General features: G+C 56.8%; 2 protein-coding genes across 8 annotated transcripts; one reads left to right on the top strand and one right to left on the bottom strand.

The window, feature by feature from the left end:
• Positions 1 to 3,809: 3,809 nt before the first annotated feature.
• Positions 3,810 to 16,626, bottom strand: USB1 (U6 snRNA biogenesis phosphodiesterase 1). 2 transcript variants are annotated; one of them, XM_066349784.1, is made up of 7 exons: positions 16,412 to 16,624; positions 15,375 to 15,541; positions 14,604 to 14,787; positions 10,900 to 10,953; positions 7,757 to 7,862; positions 5,949 to 6,032; positions 3,810 to 4,869 (listed from the first exon to the last, which is right to left on the bottom strand). In XM_066349784.1, the coding sequence occupies exons 1-7, from the start codon at positions 16,513 to 16,515 to the stop codon at positions 4,765 to 4,767; spliced, it is 804 nt and encodes a 267-aa protein (XP_066205881.1). In that variant the 5' UTR covers positions 16,516 to 16,624; the 3' UTR covers positions 3,810 to 4,764. The 2 variants fall into 2 exon arrangements, with proteins under 2 accessions (XP_066205881.1, XP_066205882.1); XM_066349785.1 differs by lacking the exon at positions 3,810 to 4,869 and adding an exon at positions 5,487 to 5,751 and having other exon boundaries at positions 16,412 to 16,626.
• A 30-nt stretch (positions 16,627 to 16,656) lies between these two features.
• Positions 16,657 to 23,101, top strand: ZNF319 (zinc finger protein 319). 6 transcript variants are annotated; one of them, XM_066349782.1, is made up of 3 exons: positions 17,314 to 17,603; positions 19,344 to 19,489; positions 19,596 to 23,101. In XM_066349782.1, the coding sequence occupies exon 3, from the start codon at positions 19,597 to 19,599 to the stop codon at positions 21,364 to 21,366; it is 1,770 nt and encodes a 589-aa protein (XP_066205879.1). In that variant the 5' UTR covers positions 17,314 to 17,603; positions 19,344 to 19,489; position 19,596; the 3' UTR covers positions 21,367 to 23,101. The 6 variants fall into 6 exon arrangements, with proteins under 6 accessions (XP_066205876.1, XP_066205878.1, XP_066205879.1 ...); XM_066349779.1 differs by lacking the exon at positions 17,314 to 17,603 and adding an exon at positions 16,657 to 16,753 and having other exon boundaries at positions 19,344 to 23,101; XM_066349781.1 differs by lacking the exon at positions 17,314 to 17,603 and adding an exon at positions 16,772 to 16,991 and having other exon boundaries at positions 19,344 to 23,101.
• The last annotated feature ends 343 nt before the right edge of the window (positions 23,102 to 23,444 follow it).

The raw sequence follows: 23,444 nt of genomic DNA, 5'->3' as shown, positions 1-23,444 counted from the left end.
TTTTTGATAGATCTCAGATTTTGGACTAACCCATATCCCTGCCTATTTGGTGTTTTTTTTTTTGTTTGTTTGTTTTTTTTTGTTGTTGTTGTTGTTTTTAACAGCCAAAAGGGGTTTATTGTGAGGACTAGAAGTGAGGACCAGAAGTGTTTGTCTAACAAATTTTGGATTATTGGGCGGAGTCCCTTGAGTCCTTCCGACTGTGAATGATACTAGGGAATCGTAAAGAGGGTAACCTGACCGAGACACAGGTCTAGGTTTCACCGGTTGTCTCATCTGAGGGTCCGATGGTGGTTAGGGTCCAGACCCAAGTCACAGCACTGAAACATTGTTAGGGACAACCAGAGCTGGACAGAAGTTTAAGTGGTAACGATGGATTTTACTCATAAAACGATTGCAATGGGGAGAGATTCTGGTATAGAATGGGGTTCAATTCCAAATGCAACCAGAACAAGCGGGGATTTATAGCTGAGAGGCAAATGGGGGGCTTTGGGGAATGGAAAGGCACTCAGAGGAGCCCTCGCGTCTGGAGGGGGCTGGGCTGAAGGCAGGCCAGGTGATCAGGTATCCCGTGGGAGGCAGTGGGGGGGGGGTAGGGAGTTTGATAAGATCATCAAGGGTGGGGAATTCTCACTAGCTTGATTTAGCAGGATTCTAAGTGAAACTGGATTCTAACAGCAGTTCTCAACCTGTGGGTCGCGACCCCAGCGGGGTCGCCTAAAGCCATCGGAAAATACATAATGCATATCAGGTATTTACATTCCGAATCATAACTGTAGCAAAATTACAGTTATGAAGTAGCCACCAAAATTATTTTTTGGTTTGGGGTTATCGCAACATGAGGAACTGAATTGCGGGGTCACGGCATTAGAAAGGTTGAGAACCACTGTTCTAGAAGGAAGTTCATGGATGGGCCCTGTTGCGGGGAGAGTTCAGGGGAGCCTGACGAAAGTTGGTCAAACAAAGAACCTTGGTCAGCACCAGCCACGGGGGGACATTCCCTGGTGTCTGACAAGGGCTCCTCAGGGAAAGGAAGTCGGGGTTGGGAGAGAAGGTTGGCATAATTTCCTCCATTTCTACTGGCAAACTTTCTCTCCGGGGGTCCCTCCTTTGGGAAATGGATTTCTAAATGTTGTGCTTTGAAATTTCCTTTTGGGAAATGTATAGTAGACATCAGAAATGGACAGTGGGCCTGACCAGGCGGGGGCGCAGTGGATAGAGCGTCAGACTGGGATGCGGAGGACTCAGGTTCGAGACCCCGAGGTCGCCAGCTTGAGCGTGGGCTCATCTGGTTTGAGCAAAGCTCACCAGCTTGGACCCAAGGTGGCTCGAGCAAGGGGTCACTCAGTCTGCTATAGCCCCACAGTGAAGGCACATATGAGAAAGCAATCAATGAAAACTAAGGTGTCACAACGAAAAACTGATGATTGATGCTTCTCATCTCTCTGTGTTCCTGTCTCTCTGTCCCTATCTATCCCTCTCTCTGACTCTCACTCTGTCTCTGTAAAAAAAAAAAAAAAAAAGAAATGGACAGCGGGGTTGTCTCGGTGTAACTGAGCACCTTGCCACCTTTCACACTGTTTATTGCCAATCAGCCAGTTTCTGTAAAAGTTTGCGTTTAGGATGCTACCTGGTGAAGAGAGGTGCCCAGGAACCATGAGCCATGTGCGTGGAGGCTTAGGGGAAGGCTACTTTGGTCGCTGTTTTCCTTGTGGTAGGAGCTTCCTCTCCTGGGGTAAATCCTATGCGTCCTAAGGAGATGGCGTCCCTGTGACCAGACCCTGCAGGTCCCAGTGATTGGTCTGGCTCCTACAGGTAGCTCGGGGGCCAAGGTGGGTTTGTACCTTCACCCATCACCGGGATCTGTGTTTCTGCCGGGTCTGGCCAGTGCCCAAGGCCCAGAGGGACCAGAGGGACTGAGATAGACGAATCCCAGCCCTTCAGAAGCCAGCCAGCTTTGAACGTGACCCACATGTTACCGACCTCATTTCAGCTAGACCCTCCCCTACCTCACCCTTTTCCCCTTGGAGTCTTTTCATAGCACACTTTCCCGCTGAGACCCTGATGTGGCGGGAGGGGTCCTCCAAACGACTGCATTAGAAGCCGGCCACGGGGTCCTGCCCCGGCGCTAATTTACTGTGCAATCTTGAGCAAGTTACTTCTCCTATGGGTTTTTCTCATATGTAAAAGGAAGGTTCTGGCTCAGGTAGTGGGCTGAGGCCCCTGGTTTAGTCAAGGAAAGGCACTGTGGATTGGAACCAGGCCCAGGGCCCCCAACCCCCACCCCGGCTGCCCCCCACAGGCCGCTCAGGCTCCCGGTACCAAGACAGGAGTAAACAAACAAACCGAGGTAATTTCCCTCTTCCTTGGAAACAGAGCTCGGGTGGTCTGGGGAGCCGTGAGGAGAGCAGAGGGCGCCAGGTGGATGTGGGCCAAACAGGCCGAGGATGAGCGTCTCCCTGCCCTGCCGGGAACATCTGAGGACACGGAGAGGCCAGATGTGTTGATTTTGCACCCTCCCTGGTGTGATAACATCCCCATCAAGAGCGTGTCTTCACTCTGCGCCAGCCGGCCTGGGGGGCCAGCTGCTCTAATCTCTGCTCTGGTCCTGCCTGTCCCCGGGGCTCATCGGAGCACATCGCCTCTTAAGGAAGAGCCCCGGCTGCTTCTGCACCGTCAGCGGCACACTCAGCGTCTGGGCGCCCGCCAAGGCCCCGCCGCCTGGCCCGGCCCGCGCCCCTCCCCCCGGTGAATCTCCCGCTTCCTTCCTCCATCACCACCTTCCATTCTCCATTGAGGAGCCGGTTATTGATCTTGGCCCGTTTCTCAAAGTTGCCGCTCTGTAATTCTATCCACTCCACATCCCCCCCTCCGCTGGGGCACCATGGGTCAGTCCTGGTTTGTTGATGATGGTGCTGCATCACACCCAGCCCACTCCTGGGAAAAGCGCGCATCCAAGATGGAGGCTGTCTCTGCTGAGGAAGGTCGGGTGGTCTGTGCCCACAGAACCCGCACCGAGAGGCCCGGATGAGCCTGGTTCACCCAGCTGCTGCATTCTGGGCCTGGCACAGAGCAGGTGTCCGTGTAAGCACTGCCTGCACAGCCGGACTGCTGTGTCCCTTGCGTGCCAGGAAGCATGCTTGGCTGCTGCTTCTCCATCTCCAGTGTGACCTCAAAAGCCAGAACCAGCTGACCAACTGGAGTTGAACCAGCAGATCAGTGCGGTGGGGTTGGGAACAAGGCACAGAATGTGACTTCCTGGGACGATGAGTGCAGCGATTGGGAGCTGGCCCCAGAAAGCAGAGGTGCAGGAGCCAGGGTGACCGGCCCATTCCCCACCTTTCCTTTCGGCCTCACCAGGGCAGGACTGAGGTTAGGGCAGAGGCGGGGCCTTACCTGGTTTCTCCCCCGGTCTCAGGCTAGTCACTGGGCCTGTTCTGTCACACGGAATAATCATTTCTCCCCAGCTTACCTTTCAGGGGGGTTATTGGGAGGAGCGGTGAGAAGGTCCTAGAAAGGGCTCTGAAGTCCTAGTAGCAGGTCTAAATGTCTGCTCACACTGCTGAGGGATAGGGTGGTGACCTGCCACGTGCCAAGCCCTGGGCTCGATGTGGTATGTGCGACCTCGCTGGTGAGCAGCCTGGCAGGCTGGGTGACCGCCCCCCAACGGGAATGTCTCTCATGGCCACGTTAGAAGTCATAACAGAGACACCCAGGGTCCCTCCAAACTGAAGCACATTGTCGAAGGTGGGGTAGAGAAGAACCGTCTTTTTACCTGGTCGGATATCAGTCCAAAACAAAACCCAAAATAAAAACTGTAATTTTTATTTGCTGAACATAATTTAAAAGTATAGCATAAAAATCTCTCTTCATCCACCACCAGAAATCTGGACAGCAGCTGGAAGGACTGGTCCTTTGCTCTCGTGAGGGCTTGAAGAATAAAAATCCTGTGCAACCCTGGGTCTCCGCCCCCCGCCCATGTCCCCTCAGGAGGCCCCGCAGGTCACAGCAGGCAGCTGGGGGCCTCAGAAAGCGAGCCCCAGGCTGGGGGGGAGGCACCTCTCTGCCTCTTTGGGAAAGTTGATGGGAAACCAGAGGTCACAGAGCGTTGGAGGCCTGGCTAAACGCCACCGGCGAGGCCAGAACGGAACATCTGCTCCCGTCTCCCCAGGCACCTGGCGGGCTGAGTGGGAGGAAGAGATGGAGAAAACTGATGCTGAACCTCGAATTAGCACCCTGTACCTTGGCCTTGAATCAGCCTCCGTGGGCACAGGAAGGGGTCAGACTGGAAATAAATAAGTAAAAGTGACAAGCTTCAGAGAGGGAGGGTGACAGGCCGCTTACAGCACCTCCTGTCCTGGCTTGAGCAGGGATGAGCCAGGGTACAATGGTTTCACAAATGCTGGTCTGAGGCCAATGCATCGCAATGCAAACAGCTGGATGGGAGAGAGGGGAGTGTGGGGAGGGGCCATGTGTTGGAGGGACCACAGTGGGGATTCTGGCTGAGTCTGAGTGGGCTCACTGGGTGACCCCATTGGGGGGGGGGGGGGCAGTAAGAACCACAGATCTAGAACTAGGGAGTCCAGTCTGCCCTCTACTGGTGATTTTTGGGAATGACCACAACACAGCAGCACCGGACCTGCAACCCAAAAGGGCCAGGAGAGAACCAGCCCCCAGCAACCCCAGCGACCACCAGGCTTCCCAGTGACTCTTCCACCTCTGCCTGGCCTGCAGCGACTCCTGGGACAAGGAGGGCTTCCGGCATCACTTCAGAGGCATCGAGAAGAACTTGTTCCCAGACTTGCAGCGGACCTGCTCGGCGTACACACGCAGCAGCATCTCGGAGTCTTCAAACTGGTCCACAATGTCCTTAAACCAGGAGCCGGAAGAGAGAAGTCACTCCCGGGGACGCAGGGACCGGAAGGTGCTGCAAACAAGCCCCGCCTACTGAAATCCTTCAGAGGTTGGGCCCTGCTAAAGGGAGACCCAGGGCCACCGAGGCTGCAGGCCCTGCACTTAGTTACCTCATCAGCTCTGCAGTCTCGTGAGGTCGAGCCTGTCACCCCACCTTTGCAGAGGACATGGATGCTCAGAGCCCTGGGTTACAGAATCCAGTAAGGTGAGGACCGGGACTGGGCGTGCGGGAGCCCCAAACCAGGGCCCTCTGCCGCGTCCAGCAGGATCGGGCCAGGAGCACAGGTGCTGTGTGATGGTGGCCCACGGGCTGGCTGTACCTAGCGTGCATGTTTTGTTTGGCTTGCAAAGGGGTTTGTTTTTGTTTTTTTAAAATACAAATTGGTTGCCAACATTAGAAAACAGGGAGATTATACATAAAAATCTGGATGTCTGGCTTCTCTGGAAAAAACAGGAGTGGCAGCAACACTAGACCCGCATTCCCGCACGGCAACACCCACCCGTCTCCCTGACCCGAGGAGGAGGAGGAGGAGGAGGAGGAGGAGGAGGAGGAGGAGCATCGGCATCTCTGCGGGCCGGCGGGAAAGTGGGAAGATATAAAGGCGGACACTCCTTACATCTGGCATGTTCCATTCATTTCTAACACCCGCCCGGCCCCTGTGGGCGCCCCGGCCTCTGACCGCGGGCACGGGGCAAGGCCTCCAGGGAAGGCCCGCAGCCTCCTCTCGGATCAGCGCTCTAGGGCAGCGCTGTTCAAATTCTAGCGTGTGCACAAATCCTTGGGGATCTTGTTAAAGCGCAGTTCTGATTTCTTAGGTCTGGGCTGGGCCTCCACGTCTGTAGCGCGAATAAGCTCTCAGGGGCCGCTGCCAGCCCAGGGCTGCACTGTCCGGAGCAAGGGCAGGTGCCGGGCTCCCCTGCCCTGTCAGGGGTTCCCCAGGGACTCAGGTGTGCACACCCGACCCCCGGGGCCAGTCGGCTCCTCACCCACTTCCCAACACCCCACCAGTCTGGCGCCTGCGCTGGGGACTCACCTGCAGCTCCCTCAGGCACCGCCCTTCCAGCTGGGGACCAGCATCACCCACACACCAGGCCAGGCTGATGTGGAACGAAGGGTCCTGCAGGGGGGACAGCAGGGGGGAGGGGGTCACCAGGCGCCGGGGCAGGCCCAGACTCACAGCAGAGCTGTGACCGAGTTGTCATGGCATCCCTGCTGGCTCCCTAGCCTGCTCCACGGGAGGTGAGACCCTCAGTGTTGGTCAGTATTGATCCCAAGCACCGCTACAGATAGACGAGATACCCTTGGACTGGTCTCTGCTCTGGAATGAACTGTGCCCCCACCCCACCCCCCCAGATTCATACGCTGAAGCTGTAACCCCTAGTGGTGGCACGTGGAGGTGGGGCCTTGGGGAGATGATTAGGTTTAGATGAGGTCGGTCACCAGGGTGGGGCCCTCATGATGGAATTCGTGCCTTTGTAAGAAGAAACAGCAGGGAGCCTGCTTCCTCTCTCTCCACATGGGAGGGCACAGTGAGAAGACACCTGTCTACAAGCAACAAGCAAGAGAGTCCTCACTCAAAACTGACTGTGCCGACACCTTGCTCTTGGACTTCAAGGTTCCAGAATTGTGAGAACATGTCGTGTTTAAGCCCCTCGGTCCACAGTATTTTGTTACGGCAGCCCCGCTGAGACAGTCCTGTCCTCAGAGGCTGTCCTTCACATACTGTAGTGAGTCATTAGCCCTGGACGTGGACGACAACCCAGGCTCTGTCAGAGTCTGTTGTCTGATCTAAAACATTTGAACAGGTGATATACTTTTTAAGATGAACAAAACCCCAAAATATCTAAAAGTATGAATAACTGTCTCCATTCAAATTCATACTTATATATCTCAGCATGGTTTAAAAACAATGTATCAAGGAAAACCAATGGCCTTTTAAAGCCTTGATAGTCAGCCTGGAAGCCTGGAGTACGGTCACCCTGGAGGGCATGGGGCAGGCGCAGGAAGGTGCACGAAGCTACACCCTTTGGGGCGTCAATTTTACTAAGAAATACTGGGGAAAACAGCTTCTTAAAAGTAAAGATAACCACGAAAACAATATGGAGTAGATAGTATAAACCTTGTGCGTATTTAAGATACATAAAAAAGCTTTTTTTTTTCTTTTTTTTACAGAGACAAAGTCAAGAGAGAGGGATAGACAGGGACAGACAGACAGGAACAGAGAGATGAGAAGCATCCATCATTAGTTTTTTGTTGCACCTTGCAACACCTTAGTTGTTCATTGATTGCTTTCTCATATGTGCCTTGACCGCGGGCCTTCAGCAAACGGAGTAACCCTTGCTCGAGCCAGCGACCTTGGGTCCAAGCTGGTGAGCTTTGCTCAAACCAGATGAGCCCGCGCTCAAGCTGGTGACCTCAGGGTCTAGAACAGGGGTCTCAAACTCGCGGCCCGCCCACCAATTTTGTGCGGCCCGCAGATTAATCCACGAAGTTTGATTAGTCTGCGGGCTGCACAAAATTGGTGGGCGGGCCGCACGGCCGCGAGTTTGAGACCCCTGGTCTAGAACCTGGGTTCTCCGCATCCCAGTCTGACACTCCATCCACTGCGCCACCGCCTGGTCAGGCTAAAAAAGAATTCTAAGAAAGTGTAAGGAATGCTGGCCTTTGGGTGGGCTGCATCTGACCACATCTCAGACCGCCGAGCCCCCAGGGGCAGCATGTGTCCCCTGAAGGCCAGCATTTGGGACACCACACTTGGGGAAGTTCTGGAGGGCTGTTTAGTTTGCTGGTTGTGCACAAGTTATAGACGGGCCACTGCAGAGGAGAGGGCCCTGTTGTTACCTGGTAGAAAGTGGTGAGGTCAAACTCCTCCATGACTCTGTCGACCTCGGAAACCAGGTCCAGGAACTGGGCATGCCCGGAGGTGACCTCGAGCCCAACAAAGGTCCTGCGGGAGACAGAAGAGGGGACCCAAGGGAGTGAGATGGAGCCTCTGAGAATGTCAGCCGTCTGCGATGGGGCAGGGAGGGTGACGCAGAGCCGAGCAGACTGGACCATGCGCACTCTCTCACACGGCCCCTGGGCAGGGAGGGTGACACAGAGCTGAGCAGACTGGACCGTGCACACTCTCTCACACGGCCCCTGGGCAGGGGCAGGGAGGGTGACACAGAGCCGAGCAGACTGGACCGTGTACACTCTCTCACAGGGCCCCTGGGCAGGGAGGGTGACACAGAGCCAGCAGACTGGACCGTGTACACTCTCTCACAGGGCCCCTGGGCAGGGAGGGTGACACAGAGCCAGCAGACTGGACCGTGTACACTCTCTCACAGGGCCCCTGGGCAGGGAGGGTGACACAGAGCCAGCAGACTGGACCGTGCGCACTCTCTCACGCGGCCCCTGGGTAGGGAGGGTGACACAGAGCCGAGCAGACTGGACCGTGCACACTCTCTCACGCGGCCCCTGGGTAGGGAGGGTGACACAGAGCCAGCAGACTGGACCATGCACACTCTCTCACAGGGCCCCTGGGCAGGGAGGGTGACACAGAGCCAGCAGACTGGACCGTGTACACTCTCTCACAGGGCCCCTGGGCAGGGAGGGTGACACAGAGCCGAGCAGACTGGACCGTGCGCACTCTCTCACGCGGCCCCTGGGTAGGGAGGGTGACACAGAGCCAGCAGACTGGACCATGCACACTCTCTCACAGGGCCCCTGGGCAGGGAGGGTGACACAGAGCCAGCAGACTGGACCGTGTACACTCTCTCACACGGCCCCGGGGCAGGGAGGGTGACACAGAGCCGAGCAGACTGGACCGTGCACACTCTCTCACACGGCCCCTGGGCAGGGGCAGGGAGGGTGACACAGAGCCGAGCAGACTGGATGGTGCGCACTCTCTCACACGGCCCCTGGGCAGGGAGGGTGACAGAGCCGAGCAGACTGGACCGTGCACACTCTCTCACACGGCCCCTGGGCAGGGGCAGGGAGGGTGACACAGAGCCGAGCAGACTGGATGGTGCGCACTCTCTCACAGGGCCCCTGGGCAGGGAGGGTGACAGAGCCGAGCAGACTGGACCGTGCACACTCTCTCACGCGGCCCCTGGGCAGGGAGGGTGACACAGAGCCGAGCAGACTGGACCGTGCACACTTTCTCACATGGCCCCTGGGCAGGTCACTAGTAAACTTCTTTTAGATGCGTTGCCTACCTTCACTGTCTCTAACTCCTCACCCCACATCTTCAGCCCACTTGAGCGGAAACCGCGGTTATTCACGCTGCCCGCGAGCCCCGCGCTATGGAACCCGGTGCACGCTTCTGTCCTGTCTTGGCTGCTCGGGGGTATCTGACACAGCTGATGCCACCCTCCCTGAAATCCTCTCCTGGCTCCCGCCCCCCCCTGCCCCCACAGTCCTGGTCTGATCCCTCCTCTGGCCTCCTTGCTGTCCCCTCTGTGGCCCTCTCCTTTCCCCCCTCTCCTCGGCCGGCAGAGCTCCGACCTCAGCCCTCTCGTCTGCTCCATCTGCGCCCTCCCAGCCGTCAGGTCGCACCCAGCCCTGCCTGAAATCTCCCAGGTGCCCGGCTCCCCAAGTTCTGTCTGCCGCTGGGCCCTCTCTGTGCAATACATACACTTGTGTATGCGACACCTCCGCCTGGTGTGTGTGTGGGGGGGTAATAGGCAGCAAAACCCAACAGGCACAAAGCAGAACTTCTGATTCTCTTCCCACCAGTGTCGCCCACCACAGAACACGGGGCTATTGTTTACCCAGCTGTTCCCACCCTGAACCCAGGAATCTACTTTGAGTCTCTGCCTTACTTCGCACAGATCCCACCCATTGGTAATTCCGGCGGATTCTATCTCCAGTGTTTTGGGAATGTGGCCACTTCTTGGCTCTTCCGCTGCCATCACCCTCATCCAGGCTGCCACTGGCCCCTCACCTGGACAGCGACACCAGCCTCTGCCCTGTTGTCCCTGCGTCTGCCCTGCTCCCTACACCGCCTCTCCACTCTGTGGCCCGAGACACGGACACGATCTAGTCAGACTGACATTACAGCACGAAGCAGAGCGTGTCTCTCCTCTGTTCCTGTCCTTCCAGTGGCTTCCAAACCCCTTCCCTTGACCTTGAAGGCCCCATGTGAGCTAACCCCGCCCACCTCATCCCCCATCCCCTCCCAGCCGCCCGGGGTTCCACGTCATGGCCTCCTCAGACATGCCAAGCTCTCCTGCCTCAGCGTCACTTCGCTCGCTGTGTCCTCTGCTGAAAGAGTCTTGCAGCAGCTCTTTCTTAGGTCCCCAGCAAATGCCACCTGCCTGGCCACTTCCTGGGCCCTCCCGGGCCGTGTGCTCCGGACTATCTATCCTGTCACGTAATAGTTATGAACGATCTTGTGTGTTATCTGCCTCCCCTGCAGAAGGGGAGCCCCCAAGGGCAGGGGCTGTGCGCCCTCCCTGCTGACTCGAGGTGCTCAGTGATGGTGGGCAGCCCCGAGCGAGGGAGTGCATGAGGGAGGCCCCCTTGCAGAGGCGCTGAGGAGGCAGCCCGGGGACGGGACCACAGGGAGGCTCGCTTGGAAGCCGTGATACTGATTTCTTCCTCTGTTCATCAGAAACTTGTCTGGCTCATTTGAGCCTCACAAGGGCCCCAGGATGAATGTATCTAGGACAGGCATGTGATGGCACAGGAACAGGAGGTCACAGGGGCCAAGATATGAGCTAAATGTTAGGCTGGGGCCAGAGCTGGGCAGGAACCATGGTTTCTTTCAGGCAGGCTTTTCCCACGACACCAAGGTGTTTCCTCTATCTCTGCCCCTCCCACCATGTTCCCCGGTTTTTTTCTTTCAATGAAAGATTCAGGTTTGGGAACAACTGTCTGTGGACTCGTAGATTTGGTTAAAACCCAAAATGAAAAACGGCGACAGACAAGGCCAGGAGCAAAGCATCCCCTCAATCTTCAAAGAATTTTCTGGAAATGACGGGGCCAAGGGGGAGACCCACCTGGTTTTCTCTTGATTGGTATAAATCTTTACCCGGTCGGCAGTAAAGCAGAATCTGAAATTTAGAAGAAAAGACCACATTTCAAGAAGATGTATAAGAAAAAAAAAAAATCAGAAAAAATAGTTTATATTAAAAAATACTGGCCCTGGCCGGTTGGCTCATTGTCCTGGTATATGGATGTCCTAGGTTCGATTCCTGGTCAGGGCACACAGGAGAAGCACCCATCTGCTTCTCCATCCCTCCCCCTCTTCTCTCTCTCTCTTCCCCTCCCGTAGCCATGGCTGGATTGGTTCAAGCGCATTGGCCCCAGGTGCTGAGGATGGCTTTGTGGAGCCTCCGCTTCCACCTCAGGTGCTAAAAATTGCTCGGTTGCAGTATGGCCCCAGATGGGCAGAACACTGGCCCCAGATAGGGGTTGCCAGGTGGATCCTTGTTAGGCCACATGCGGGAGTCTGTCTCTCTGTCTCCCTTCCTCTCAACTTGAAAAAGAAGGAAAAATAAAACACCACTTGGAAAATATAGTCAGCTTATGTCACACTTAGTAATGTCAACTTACTGCATAGAAGTAAAATGAACTCTACAATAGTCGAGCTGAATGAGACGTTAAATAATCACCAGTTCAAGTAGCACATAGTTTCATCCAGACGCTAGCAAAAATTTTACTTTATTAATAGCTATTCATTTCATTAAATAATTGGAGACTATCTCAATTTACTGATGGGAACTGAGAAAGTCTTACTCATCGAGTAGGTGATAATAGATCACTTAAGGGCCAATTTGTTCCTTGCAGTTTTAAAAAAGACAATTCTGAAAAAAAAAAAAAAGACAATTCTGATCTAGTCTAAGCAATGACAAGAACATTCCCTGTGTGCCAGGCATTATAATTAGGCCCATTTTCCAGACAAGAAAACTGAAACTTGGTGAGGTTGAATTGGGTGAGCCGCAGTTTGAACCTGTCTGCCTGATTCCAAAGTCCTTGCTGTCAATCCATTACACAGGGACCATCAGCTTCTGCCAGGCAAGGGTTTGACGCCGGCTGGACTGGCTTGCTGCCCTTTGTGGACCAACTTGGCAAATCCCATGACAGGAAATGATCACTTTATAGCCTCCAGGCCAAGGTCGCATCCCATCTGAGGGAACACAACACCCTAGCATCCGCGTCAAATCAGTCAACTTTTGACTTCCCCATCAGCCTTCGGCCTCCCAAAGCATCGCTTCTGGGGAGAGTGTCATGGATAAAAGAACCAGCAGGAGCTTGGTTACACATAGAGTCTAGGAAGTGTTCTGCAAGGTGCCTGACAGACACTCTGGAGTGGATACTGAATGTTTGGTGTGCGCTCAACTATGATGGTTAACTGTGTGTGTCAACTTGTCCTGGCTGAGGGATGCCCAGACAGCTGGTAAAACATTCTCTCTCGTTATGTCCAAGGGTGTTCGTGGAAGAGGATAGCATGTGGATTGCTCGACTGAGCCAAGCAGATTGCCCCTCCAGCACGGAGGGCTGAGACAGAGCGAACAGGCGGAGGGAGGGCCGAGACGCCCGTCCTCCCCCGCACAGAGGGCCGAGACACTGTCCTCCCCCGCACGGAGGGCCGAGACACGGAGGGCCGAGACGCCCGTCCTCCCCCGCACGGGGGGCTGAGACGCCCGTCCTCCCCCGCACGGAGGGCCGAGACGCCCGTCCTCCCCCGCACGGTGGGCCGAGACGCCCGTCCTCCCCTGCACTGCACCCCCTTGGTTCTCCAGCTTGCGACGGCAGATTGTGGGACCGCCTGACCTTCGGAACCGTGTGGGCCGACGCCTATAAAATCTTCTCGTGTTTCTGTTTGTCTCTATATCTACAGCCTGTGGTTCTGTTTCTCTAGAGAACTCTAATTTTGGAATGAAAATGTTTTAGAAGAGCAGCATTTTAAGGGTGAGTTTTCTGACTTGGTTCTGAGCTTTCTGGAATTCTGGAGAGCCTGTTAGTCAAGTCAGACCAATCAAAGCCATTCCCGTGTGACATGTGTGGAAGCTATTCGAAAAGAGAGCTGTCCTTCCAGGTTGGTAGATGGGCAGCCAGGAGATACTGGTGGCCTCCTTTTCCATTGTGAAGATGAAGCCAACACAGCTAGGGGCACAGCTGAGAGATGGTGAGAGTCAGATGCCACTTGACACCATCTGACCATGCTACCCACTCATGCATGCAGCCAGGGCTACCTCTGAACCTTAGTTACCCCAGCCATTAGGCCACATTGGGGTGGGTTTCTGGCACCTGAGATCGAAGGAGTCTTGACTAATATACATATGGATCAATAAATTTGGTAGTGACAATAAAAAAACCCCGAAAAGGGTCCTGGCCAGTTGGCTCAGTGGTAGAGCATTGGCCTGGCGTGTGGAAGTCCTAGGTTTGATTCCGGGTCAGGGCACACAGAAGTGCCCATCTGCTTCTCTACCCCTCCCCTTCTCTTTCCTCTCTGTCTCTCTCTTCCCCTCCCACAGCCAAGGCTCCATTGGAGCAAAGATAGCTCGGGCACTGAGGATGGCTCCATGGCCTCCGCCTCAGGTGCTAGAATGGCTCCGGCTGCAATGGAGCAATGCTCCAGATGGGCAGAGCATTGCCCCCGGGTGGGCATGCCAGGTGGATCCCGGTCGGGTGCATGCGGGAATCTCTGACTGCCTCCCCGCTTCTAACTTCAGAAAAATACAAAAAATAAAAGGCCCCCCAAAACCCAAAAAAGTCACAGGGACTGGATTAGGCAGAGAGAGGAGTTTCAGTTCTGATTCCCTGGCTGACTGAACAGGAGCAAAGCCTTCCCCCCTCTGGCCTCAGAGGAGGGGACGAAACTAAACGGCAGCTCTCCAGGTGGGCAGAGTAGCTCGGTGGACATCCTGGGCCTCTGGCCCCATGAACTGCGGGGTGACCCTCTGACTAGACACCTGTTTTCTGTTTCACACATATCTACACATCTGGGCTTTTGTGTAACACCGCCCTTGAAGACTGGGTTCTGCAGATAAACCACCACCTGGGTGGCTTCTTAGGCCTCTTCTACAACTAACATCAGAGGATTCAGAGGGGGCTTTCTGGGCTCTCTATGGCCTGTTCAGTCATTTAATGTACGTCCAATTGATGCCTACAGAGAGCAGAGCACCTGGAAAAAAGGTGTGGGGTATTCGGAGAGAAGTCGCTCTAGGATGTAAACGGCCATGGGATGGACGATCCCTGGGAATGAGGGGTTCTGGGGGCGACGCCCACTGGGAGAGCAATGAGGGGGCAGGGCTTTGATCTGGCCAAGTCTAGGAGGAAAGGCATTTCTGGTAGGAAGAAGATCTATTGAATAGTTAAGGAAAAAAAGATGCCCTAGGTTGGCAGACAAAACCAGAAGTGGGGTCGAGTTCAGATCCTTTGCCGAGTGCCATGCTGAGGTCAGGATGTCATTTCACTCTCCTGAGTCCCCTCTGTGACAGCCACCCCCATTTCACGACCTGCATCTAGAGAAGGACTCAAAGCTTCCAGAGCTTCTGCAGCGGGCCTAGGTCACACAGGATGAGTGAGGTGCAGAGCAGGCAGCTCCAGGAGATGTTCGGTGTCCTAACCTTTCAGTGCTTGCCGGGGGCAGGGGGGGGGTTTACAACCCACACCTGCATGCCTGCAGTGGCTCGGGACAGGGAGAGGGGCGTCAGAGGGGAGGGAGAGGAGGGGCAGAGGGGGCACCGGCACTCACCTGTGGCGGGAGGCCATGCGGTCTTTCAGAGCCTGCACAAAAGGAAGGATCCAGTGATGCCGCAGAACCACGCTCTGGGACAGGCTGAGGTGGAAGGCCTCCATCCTTACCAGCCGGGGGACGTATGTCTGGGCGTGGGGCAGCAAGTCATCCAGCAGGTCCAGGAACTCCTCTCTGGCTTCATCTGGAGGGGGACAGAGAAGAGGGGGCCAGGGTGGCACGACTGAGTGACAAAGCCCAGGAGGCAAAGGCTTTTTCCACTTTTTAAAAAAATTTTATTTTTATTGACTTTAGAGAAAGGACACAGAGGGAGGCAGGGAAAGGAGCGGGAAGCATCAGCTCGTAGTAGTTGCCTCTTGTATATGCCTTGACCGGGCAAGCCTGGGGTTTCGAACCGGCGACCTCAGCATTCCAGGTCCATGCTTTATCTACTGTGCCACCATGAGTCAGGCACCATTTATTTTCCAGTGCCAGAGGCAGCTACACCCTGGGATGGCCTTGATACTCTGCCCTAACCCTCCCTTGTCAAGGGCAGAGAGAATGTTATACTTAGGGTTAATAAAAAAGTATTCCAAGCAATGATTTGAAAACTGACAGTAAATTGATAAAAAAAAAAATCCCTAATTCTTGAACCTTGTTCTCTCTGTGCTGAGTCGATCTTTCCCACCCCCTATCTCAGAGGTTTCTGGCTTCTTGCTGCCGGTTGGAGTCAGCTTTCTCTCATCAAGAGGCACCTACCCGTCTCCGCCACTTGCCTTTCACGTTACTCACATGGTACATAGACATGGGTGGCCCAGTTGCCCCGTTCATGGGGAAAGGTACGCACCCGCCCCCCATGTTTTGCACTGTCATCTTCAGGCCCCTCTTCGGCGCCTGGGAACATGCTTAGCACACTGTCTGGTACTGGCAGCCTCTGGCTGGGAAGGCAGCTCTGGCCACTGCAAGAGAAAAAAAAAGAAAACGAGGACATGCATCCTCCAAATATTCTTTACCTTTATATATCCAACAAAAGTTGTAAGCCCTTGTACAGCGTGACTCTGCATCAATTTCCCACCAGGTGCTGCAAGCAACCTCTAGACAACTACAAAGCTTCCCCAGTATTGTGTCTCTGAGAGGCAGAGGATAGCAGCGAGCATGGTCCTCATGGCAAAGAACTGAACAGGTAGCAATGTATGGTTCAGAGGTCACCATCCTTAAAGGGGCAGACCTGGAGCAGCAGCTCCTAGCTCAGTGGTCTTGGACCAGTCATGTGCCCTCTGTGGACCTGTTTTCTTATCTGTAAAGCATACTTCTACCTGATAGCGCTATTGTGAGATCAGCTGAGATACTGCTGGGCAGTCAATCACCAGGCCTGGCCCTTAACAGCCGAGGCTCCGAAGTAAGAGACTTGGAGGGTTTTGTTCATTGCTGAGTCCCCAGTCCCAGCCAGGTGTAGAGTGGGTGCTCAAGGAGTATTTTTGAGTGAATGAAAAAACTCTCCAACGCTTTCGCTTCTACTACTGCAACTGTGTTAAATGAGGAAACAGACCTAGCGTGGTCCATCGCTACCGGAGATAGCGTCAGCCAGCGGCCGGGGCTGACCCGAACCCAGGTTTCTTGCCTCCTAACCTTGATCTAGCCGGGGGAGGGGAGCGCTCTGGGGCTCTGTGCACGGGTGTCCCCTGGAACCTCCTTACCCCCCCCCCCGTGCCCTCTCTCCTTCCCTGCCGAGCCTCCCCGCACTCTCTCCCTATCTCCACCCCTGCACTCCGCTCTCAGCAGGGGTTCGCGTGAACCCGCACCCTGCCCAGAAAGACTTCGCTCCTCACCGAGGGCGGCATCCAGCCCCCGGCCCGGCCTGAGCGCCGGCCTCGGCCTCATCCTCATCCTCAGAGCCGCTGCTGCTGTAGCCCACCAGGGGAGCCGCACTCATAAGTCCTCTTCTACAACAACAGCGCAGGGCCACTAGCAGCCACCCTCAGCAGCCGCCCTCAGCACCCGGAATTCCGCTGCGCCGGAAGTGCCTTCCTGGGGGCGGGGCCTAGGTTAGCACGGCCCCGGGGCGGGGTCTGGAGGCGGGGCCGGGTAGGACACAGCAGGGACTCTACCCACCGGGACCACCCACAGTGCCTGTCACTCGCTGCTAGTTGAGGGCAACCCGGAGCTCCCAGGTATCCCCAGCCTCTGTATGCCCATTTCACAGGTCACTCTGGGGCTCTGTCTGCAGCCACCCGGGACCAGACCCCCTAGTTACGACGGTCCCTAAATCAGCGGGCAGTGCACTAGGCACAGCGAAGATCCCTGCCCTCGGGGCCCTGGAAGGACCAGTGGTCCCGGAGCCCCCTTCTCAAGCTGGCCCGAAGTCCGAGCTCCAGGTCCTCCCCCTAAGAGCAAGCTGAGCAGACACAGGTCAGTTTCCGAAGACCAGAGGGTCTAGGAGGCCCCTCCTCTCAGGTGCAGGGGTCGGGCTGGACGCCTGGTCCCGCGAGTCCCCTCCCCTTAGGCTGAGCAAGGGTGGTCGGAGGCTGAGTGCCTTCCCGGAGTCATCCGAGGCGTGCTGGCTGGGGAACTGGACAGCCGCCCCGCGCGCCTGGCGGTCCGACCCGGCGCGGCGGGGGCCTCCGGTCCCCGACAGGGGGCGGCCTCGCTCCGCGCGGTCCGCTCCTCCCGCAGCCGCCGCCGCCGCCCCGGCTGCAGCTCCTCCTCCCGCCCCGCCTCCCCGGCCCCCCGCGCTCCCGCCTGTCCTCCCGTCTCTGCAAGGCCATCGGTCGGTCCGCCCGCCCTCCCGGCGCTCCTCCGCCCCGAACCGCTATCCCGGCTGCGCCCGTCGCTTCCTCGGTTCCGGCTGCCGCTAGCCCATCCCGCGCCCCCGGGCCGGCCGCCGCCGCTGCTACGCGAGGCCGGGGATTGGCAGCGCGCGTAGGCCGCGCCGCGGCCGATCGAGCCGGAATAAAGGGGCGGCCGAGAGAGCAGCGGGTCTTCACTCGTCTCGCGCCTGACGCCGCGGGCGGCCCGGAGCAGGTGAGCGGCGGGGCGCCTGGGGCCGAGTCCCGGGGCCACTCCCGCGTCTGCCGCACCTCTTCCCCAACGGGCCGCCCCCCCCACCCTCCGGCCTGGCCTGGCGGCCTCTGAGCTCCTGGGCGGCCCAGGCCGGCATCGAGGCGCAGCCGCTTCTTGGGCCCGGCCTGCGGCCCCGGGGCCTTGCTCGAGCCCACTCGCCTGCGGGGCCAGCTCGGGCTGCAGCGGCCTGGCCATACCCGGCGAGGGCTGACAGGAGGCAGCCGAGCTGGGCGGGTGGGCAGTGCCGGCGAGGAGGTGATGGGCTTTTCATTCCGTTTCCCAGGGAGGAGGAAGAACGGGGTGGGGCGCAGGTGTGGGCCTCCGCCTGCTTCCCGTACCCTAGTCTCGCTTTGCAGGGTGCTCAGAGAGGCCTCATGGCTGCATCTTCCTGGGGGTGGGCAGTGGAGCTGGGCGCCCCAGGCCAGGGACCTTCTGTTTGGCAGCCATTTATGCAGGAAAAAACAGTTGTGCTGGTGCAGCCTAACCTACGCCGCCCTTGGAGTAGCCTGGCTTCCCTCTTTTCTGGGAGCTTTGGCACCTGCTTGTTCATGCAACCTGCTGCCCTCACCCAAAGCCACCGCTCCTTCTTTCCTTCCCAGAAGATGAGGATGACAGCTTGTAAGCCTGACTCTTACGTTTTTTTGGCAAACAGTTAGAGGCCAGGCTGGCCCGTGAAGGCATCCCCTTCTTTCTCCTCTTTTCCTCAGAAGAAAACTTAGAAACTTTTCAGTGTTAGAGGCAGAGGAGCTGGGAACCTGTAAGTGGATTACATCTGATTCTAAAAGTTCCTCCCTTTCGCTGTCATTACCTTATGCTGCCACAAAGTGGTGAGTTAAGAGATTTGCTTGGGTTGGGTGGGCTTTACCTTCCACTGATTACCCAGAAAGTTGTAGCCTTGGAGGAAGGGAACCGGATTGTTTCCAGAAAGGAGAGGAGCAGCAATGCTCTGTGGTTAGCATGTTACTTCCCATGCTGCAGAGGCAAAGTTACAATTGCTTATACTTCCTGCAGGCCTTGACAGAGTCAGAGCAGAGGATTTAGCGGTTTGTGGGGTTGTTGTTTTTTTGTATTCTTGGAGAGTACTAGAATTTGGAAGTTTTCCTGTAGACATTGAAGTCGGTTGGGTCTGTGAACCTATTGTTTAACCGCCATCATGCATTGGTTCAGGCCCCTGCAAGGCCATCCAACCTGTGTGTGGAGAGAGCAGGCATATGGTCGTGATGCAGGGCCTGGGGGATAGTTGAGAGGGATGTGGGCCAGCCCCTCACAAGAGAAGGATTTTGAGATAGTCCTTTGTTCCATGTAGTTGTTTTAAATATTTACTTGCAGAAAAAAGTTACGCTGCCAAAATTATTGTTTCATACACTGTGGCCCGAACTGGTCAGTCTTTTCTTGGAGCATGAGCGGAATTTGTGACTTCCTTGCATTATGGACAGATCAGCCCAGAGTCTTACCTGTGAGGCAGCTGATTAAAGAGGACTGGCCGTGCTGGGATGCCCTGGCCCAGGTGGGGTGGAGACAGCCGCCGTCCCCTTTGCTGGAGCAGCTGAGTGGTGGCAGACTTCGTTGGTAGCGTGTGAAGGGAGAAGGTCTCCCAGGCCTGAGCCTCTCTCCTTTCCCTGGTGTGGTTGATGTCAATGTGGCCAGTGCAGGCAGAGCAGGGAGAGGGCCTCAATCTCACGCTTTCTCTCTTCTCCACAGAACCCGTCATCGGGGAAGGCAGAGCCTCCCTGGCACTGTGGCACCCTGCCTCGAAGAGCCCCCCGTCCTGTAGGCAGAGCCTGGTAGTCTGTCTTGGTTAATGACTTGGGCCGTCTGACCAGTCCCTCTTCTGTGCCTTTTCTAAGGTCCTTGTCCATCCCTGACCCTGGGCAGCTTCTCTCTCTGGGTTGGGTCATCTTAATCGGGGAAACTGAAGCCATTACTCTCCAAACCCTGTTTCATCTTCCCAAGCATGTCGGAAAGCTGGCAGCAGCCGCCACAGACGCAGCCACAGGCGCAACCACAGCAGCCGCAGCCGCCGCAGCCTCAGCACCACGCAGAACCACCACCAGCCCTGGCCGAGCACGCGCTGCCCCCGGGCACGGCTGAGAACCCCCTGGGCTGTGCTGTCTATGGCATCCTCCTGCAGCCCGACCCGGGCCTGCAGCCCCCACAGCACGAGCCCCTGCAGGCAGCAGGTGAGCCAGGCCCCAAGTGTGGTGTGTGCGGGCACGACCTGGCACACCTGTCCAGCCCGCACGAGCACCAGTGCCTGGCGGGCCACGACCGCTCATTCCAGTGCACGCAGTGTCTCAAGATCTTCCACCAGGCCACTGACCTGCTGGAGCATCAGTGTGTGCAGGCTGAGCAGAAGCCTTTTGTTTGCGGCGTCTGCAAGATGGGCTTCTCACTGCTCACCTCGCTGGCCCAGCACCACAGCGCGCACACGGGCGCCACAGGCCTCGTGAAATGCTCCATCTGTGAGAAGACCTACAAGCCGGCCGAGGCGGCCGAGCCAGCGGCCACTGCTGCCCCCTCGCTGCCCCCAGCGCCCTCAGCGCCTGCTGTCACTACTGCCGAACAGGTTGACAAGCCCTACAGTTGCCCCATCTGCCAGAAGCCCTTCAAGCACCTCTCGGAGCTGTCCCGGCATGAGCGGATCCACACAGGCGAGAAGCCGTACAAGTGCACGCTATGCGACAAGAGCTTCAGCCAGTCGTCGCACCTCGTGCACCACAAGCGCACGCACAGCTCCGAGCGGCCCTACAAGTGCGCGGTCTGCGAGAAGACCTTCAAGCACCGCTCGCACCTGGTGCGCCACATGTACGCGCACTCGGGCGAGCACCACCTGTTCCGCTGCAACGTGTGCGAGCTGCACTTCAAGGAGTCCTCGGAGCTGCTGCAGCACCCGTGCACGCCTAGCGGCGAGCGGCCCTTCCGCTGTGGCGAATGCCAGAAGGCCTTCAAGCGGCCGTCGGACCTGCGGCAGCACGAGCGCACACACAGCGCCGAGCGGCCCTTCAAGTGCGACCTTTGTCCCATGGGCTTCAAGCAGCAATACGCGCTGATGCGGCACCGGCGCACGCACAAAACCGAGGAGCCCTTCAAGTGCGGCCTGTGCGAGAAGGGCTTCGGCCAGCCCAGCCACCTGCTCTACCACCAGCACGTGCACACCCTCGAGACCCTCTTCAAGTGCCCCGTGTGCCAGAAGGGCTTCGACCAGTCGGCCGAGCTGCTGCGGCACAAGTGCCTGCCCAGTGCCACTGAGCGGCCCTTCAAGTGCCCGGTGTGCAACAAGGCCTACAAGCGGGCGTCGGCCCTGCAGAAACACCAGCTGGCCCACTGCTCCCCGTCCGAGAAGCCCCTGCGCTGTACCCTGTGTGAGCGCCGCTTCTTCTCCTCCTCTGAGTTCGTGCAGCACCGCTGCGACCCCGCGCGTGAGAAACCGCTCAAGTGTCCAGACTGCGAGAAGCGCTTCAAGTACGCATCGGACCTGCAGCGGCACCGGCGCGTGCACACCGGCGAGAAGCCCTATAAGTGCCCCAGTTGTGATAAAGCCTTCAAGCAGCGTGAGCATCTCAACAAGCACCAGGGCGTGCACGCCCGCGAGCAGCAGTTCAAGTGTGTGTGGTGTGGCGAGCGCTTTCTGGACGTGGCCCTTCTGCAGGAGCACAGTGCACAGCATAGTGCCGCTGCCGCCGCTGCTGAGGGGGCCTACCAGGTAGCCGCCTGCCTGCCCTGAGCCCCTCCTGCGCCCCCGCCAGGCCAGGCCAGGCCCAGCTCCGTGCTCAGAGGCCGTGGGCATGCAGACAGAAGAGCACTGGGCAGGTAGAGGGGCCTGGCACCCCTGGGACCTGCCTGCCGGTGAGGGAGCCAGGTTTCTGGCTGGTCCTGAGTCCACAAACCTCTTTCCTATTACAGGATCTGTTTTCCTGAGTGCTATCAGCCTCCCTTGTCTCTGGGGGCCTGAAAGCAGACTAGAAGTCAAGTGGCCTCTCCCCACCCCAAGGAGGGGTTGGTGCCAGCCCAACCTTCCCAAACCTTTTAGCCTAATTAGAAACCAGACGGTTAGGAAAGAGAATGGGCTGGGAGAAGGGCTGGACTCCAGGTGGGCAGTGCGCAGGGCATCCCCCTGCAAGTTGCTGTTTAAGGGAGAGGGGCACACCCTGCTCCAGCCAGGGGACACACCCTCCAGGTTTCTGATAAGAGGGCTGCATATCTGTGGGCAGGGCCTGCCTGGAGAGCCGCAAGCCTAGCCAGAAGGCAGGCGGCAGAGACGTTCTCCCAGGAGAACAGCAGCTGTGGGAGCAGTGCCCGGGTAGCGCTGTCCATGGGGAAAGGAGGAGAGGCAGCCTTTGCACGGAGGTCTAATCCCGAGATTTTGGAAGCGCCCCTCCCACCTGTGCTGCATGGTTCCACTCTCTGGCGGAGAATGTGCCCATCCAGACAGAGCGCTGGGGTGGAAGGGGGTCATTAGACCTGGTGCAGGGAGGGGCAGGGCCAAGCCCCTGATCTTCCCAGTGGTTAACAAGTGTCCTCCCCCTTGAATTGTGCAAATTGAAGTGTCAAGGGTGTGGCCTCAATCAGCTTCCAGCCGTGCTTGAGGGCTAAGCCCAGGCCTGTGCACCCAGGGTGAGGCAGGGAAAAGGACTGTGAATGGCTACTCATGACACAGAGCCCTCCCAGCCCTTGGGAACCCTCCCCTATCAGGCTCACTGCTGGCCTGGACTAGCGATCTTGCCATTGCCCAGACACCCTGGACAGCAGCCAGCTACTTCCAAGGTCAGAGAGTTCTCCCTTGGGTCCTCCTAGCACCCTCCCTGTCTCTGCTTGCCCCCAGGGCCCGTCTGGCCAAGGGTGTCAGGGCACAGGGAACAGGCAGGGGGAGAGGGTTGTTAAGGGAATCAGTAGGTAGATGGAGTCCACTGATGTCTCTGGACGTCTGGGGCCCTTGGGAAACCCAGAGGACCTTTATTATCAAAATGATTATTTGAACCCTAGCTCTGCCCTGCCCTCTTCCTCCCCCTTCCCTGATCATAGGTCTTAAAAGACTTTAGTCAGTGCACCACGGACCCCGAGGAGCAGGGAGCCCCACTTTGTCCCACTCTCCCTTGAACGAGTCTGCAAAGCGCATATCCACCTCCTCCATCTGCCTGGGTTCTCCTCCTGTGCCAGAGAAGGGCTGGGCCTTCCCCTCAGGCTGGCTCTCAGTCACAACGCCTCAAAAGACATTGAACCCAGGCTGACAACAGTCCCAACTCGGTCTTTTCTTTTCATTTTGCTTTCTAAAAGCAGTTGTTATACTATTCATAACATTGTATAGTTTAATCTCCTGTCATTTTGGATCTTATATAAAAATGTGAGCATTTGGGTTTTTGAAAACGACAACTCCATTTTAGATAGCCCCTTTTGATGTTAATATATAGTGAGTCCAAAGTATGCTTTAGAAATAAAGACATTGACCATCACAGACCAAAGCCCTGCGTGTTCTGGTCATTCTTCTATGGGCATGACGAGACGTGGAGGGGGAGAGGTGTGCACACCATGGTGGCACGCTTGAGATTGTGACAAGGCTGTGTTTGAATCATGAGTTTTGAATGTTCTGGTGTGTGACTTTGGGCACCGTGGGAACTCCCTTGTTGGGACTCAGTTGCCTCATCTGTAACATAGGGAGGTTAGCCTTTCCCCTGCTTGGCTGTTGTGAGAATTAAATGGAATTGTGTATGGAGGCCCTGGTGGGAAAGCTGTTGAAGATGCTGACAGTCCCAACTCGGAAATGGCCCTGCAGCCTCTTGACCTCCTTTGGGTTTAACTGCAGCC

The sequence above is a fragment of the Saccopteryx leptura genome, chromosome 9 (assembly GCF_036850995.1).
Source record: "Saccopteryx leptura isolate mSacLep1 chromosome 9, mSacLep1_pri_phased_curated, whole genome shotgun sequence".
Taxonomy (NCBI): Eukaryota; Metazoa; Chordata; class Mammalia; order Chiroptera; family Emballonuridae; genus Saccopteryx; species Saccopteryx leptura.
Note: the sequence above shows the minus strand (reverse complement) of the source record. Positions and strands in the feature narration are given on the sequence as shown.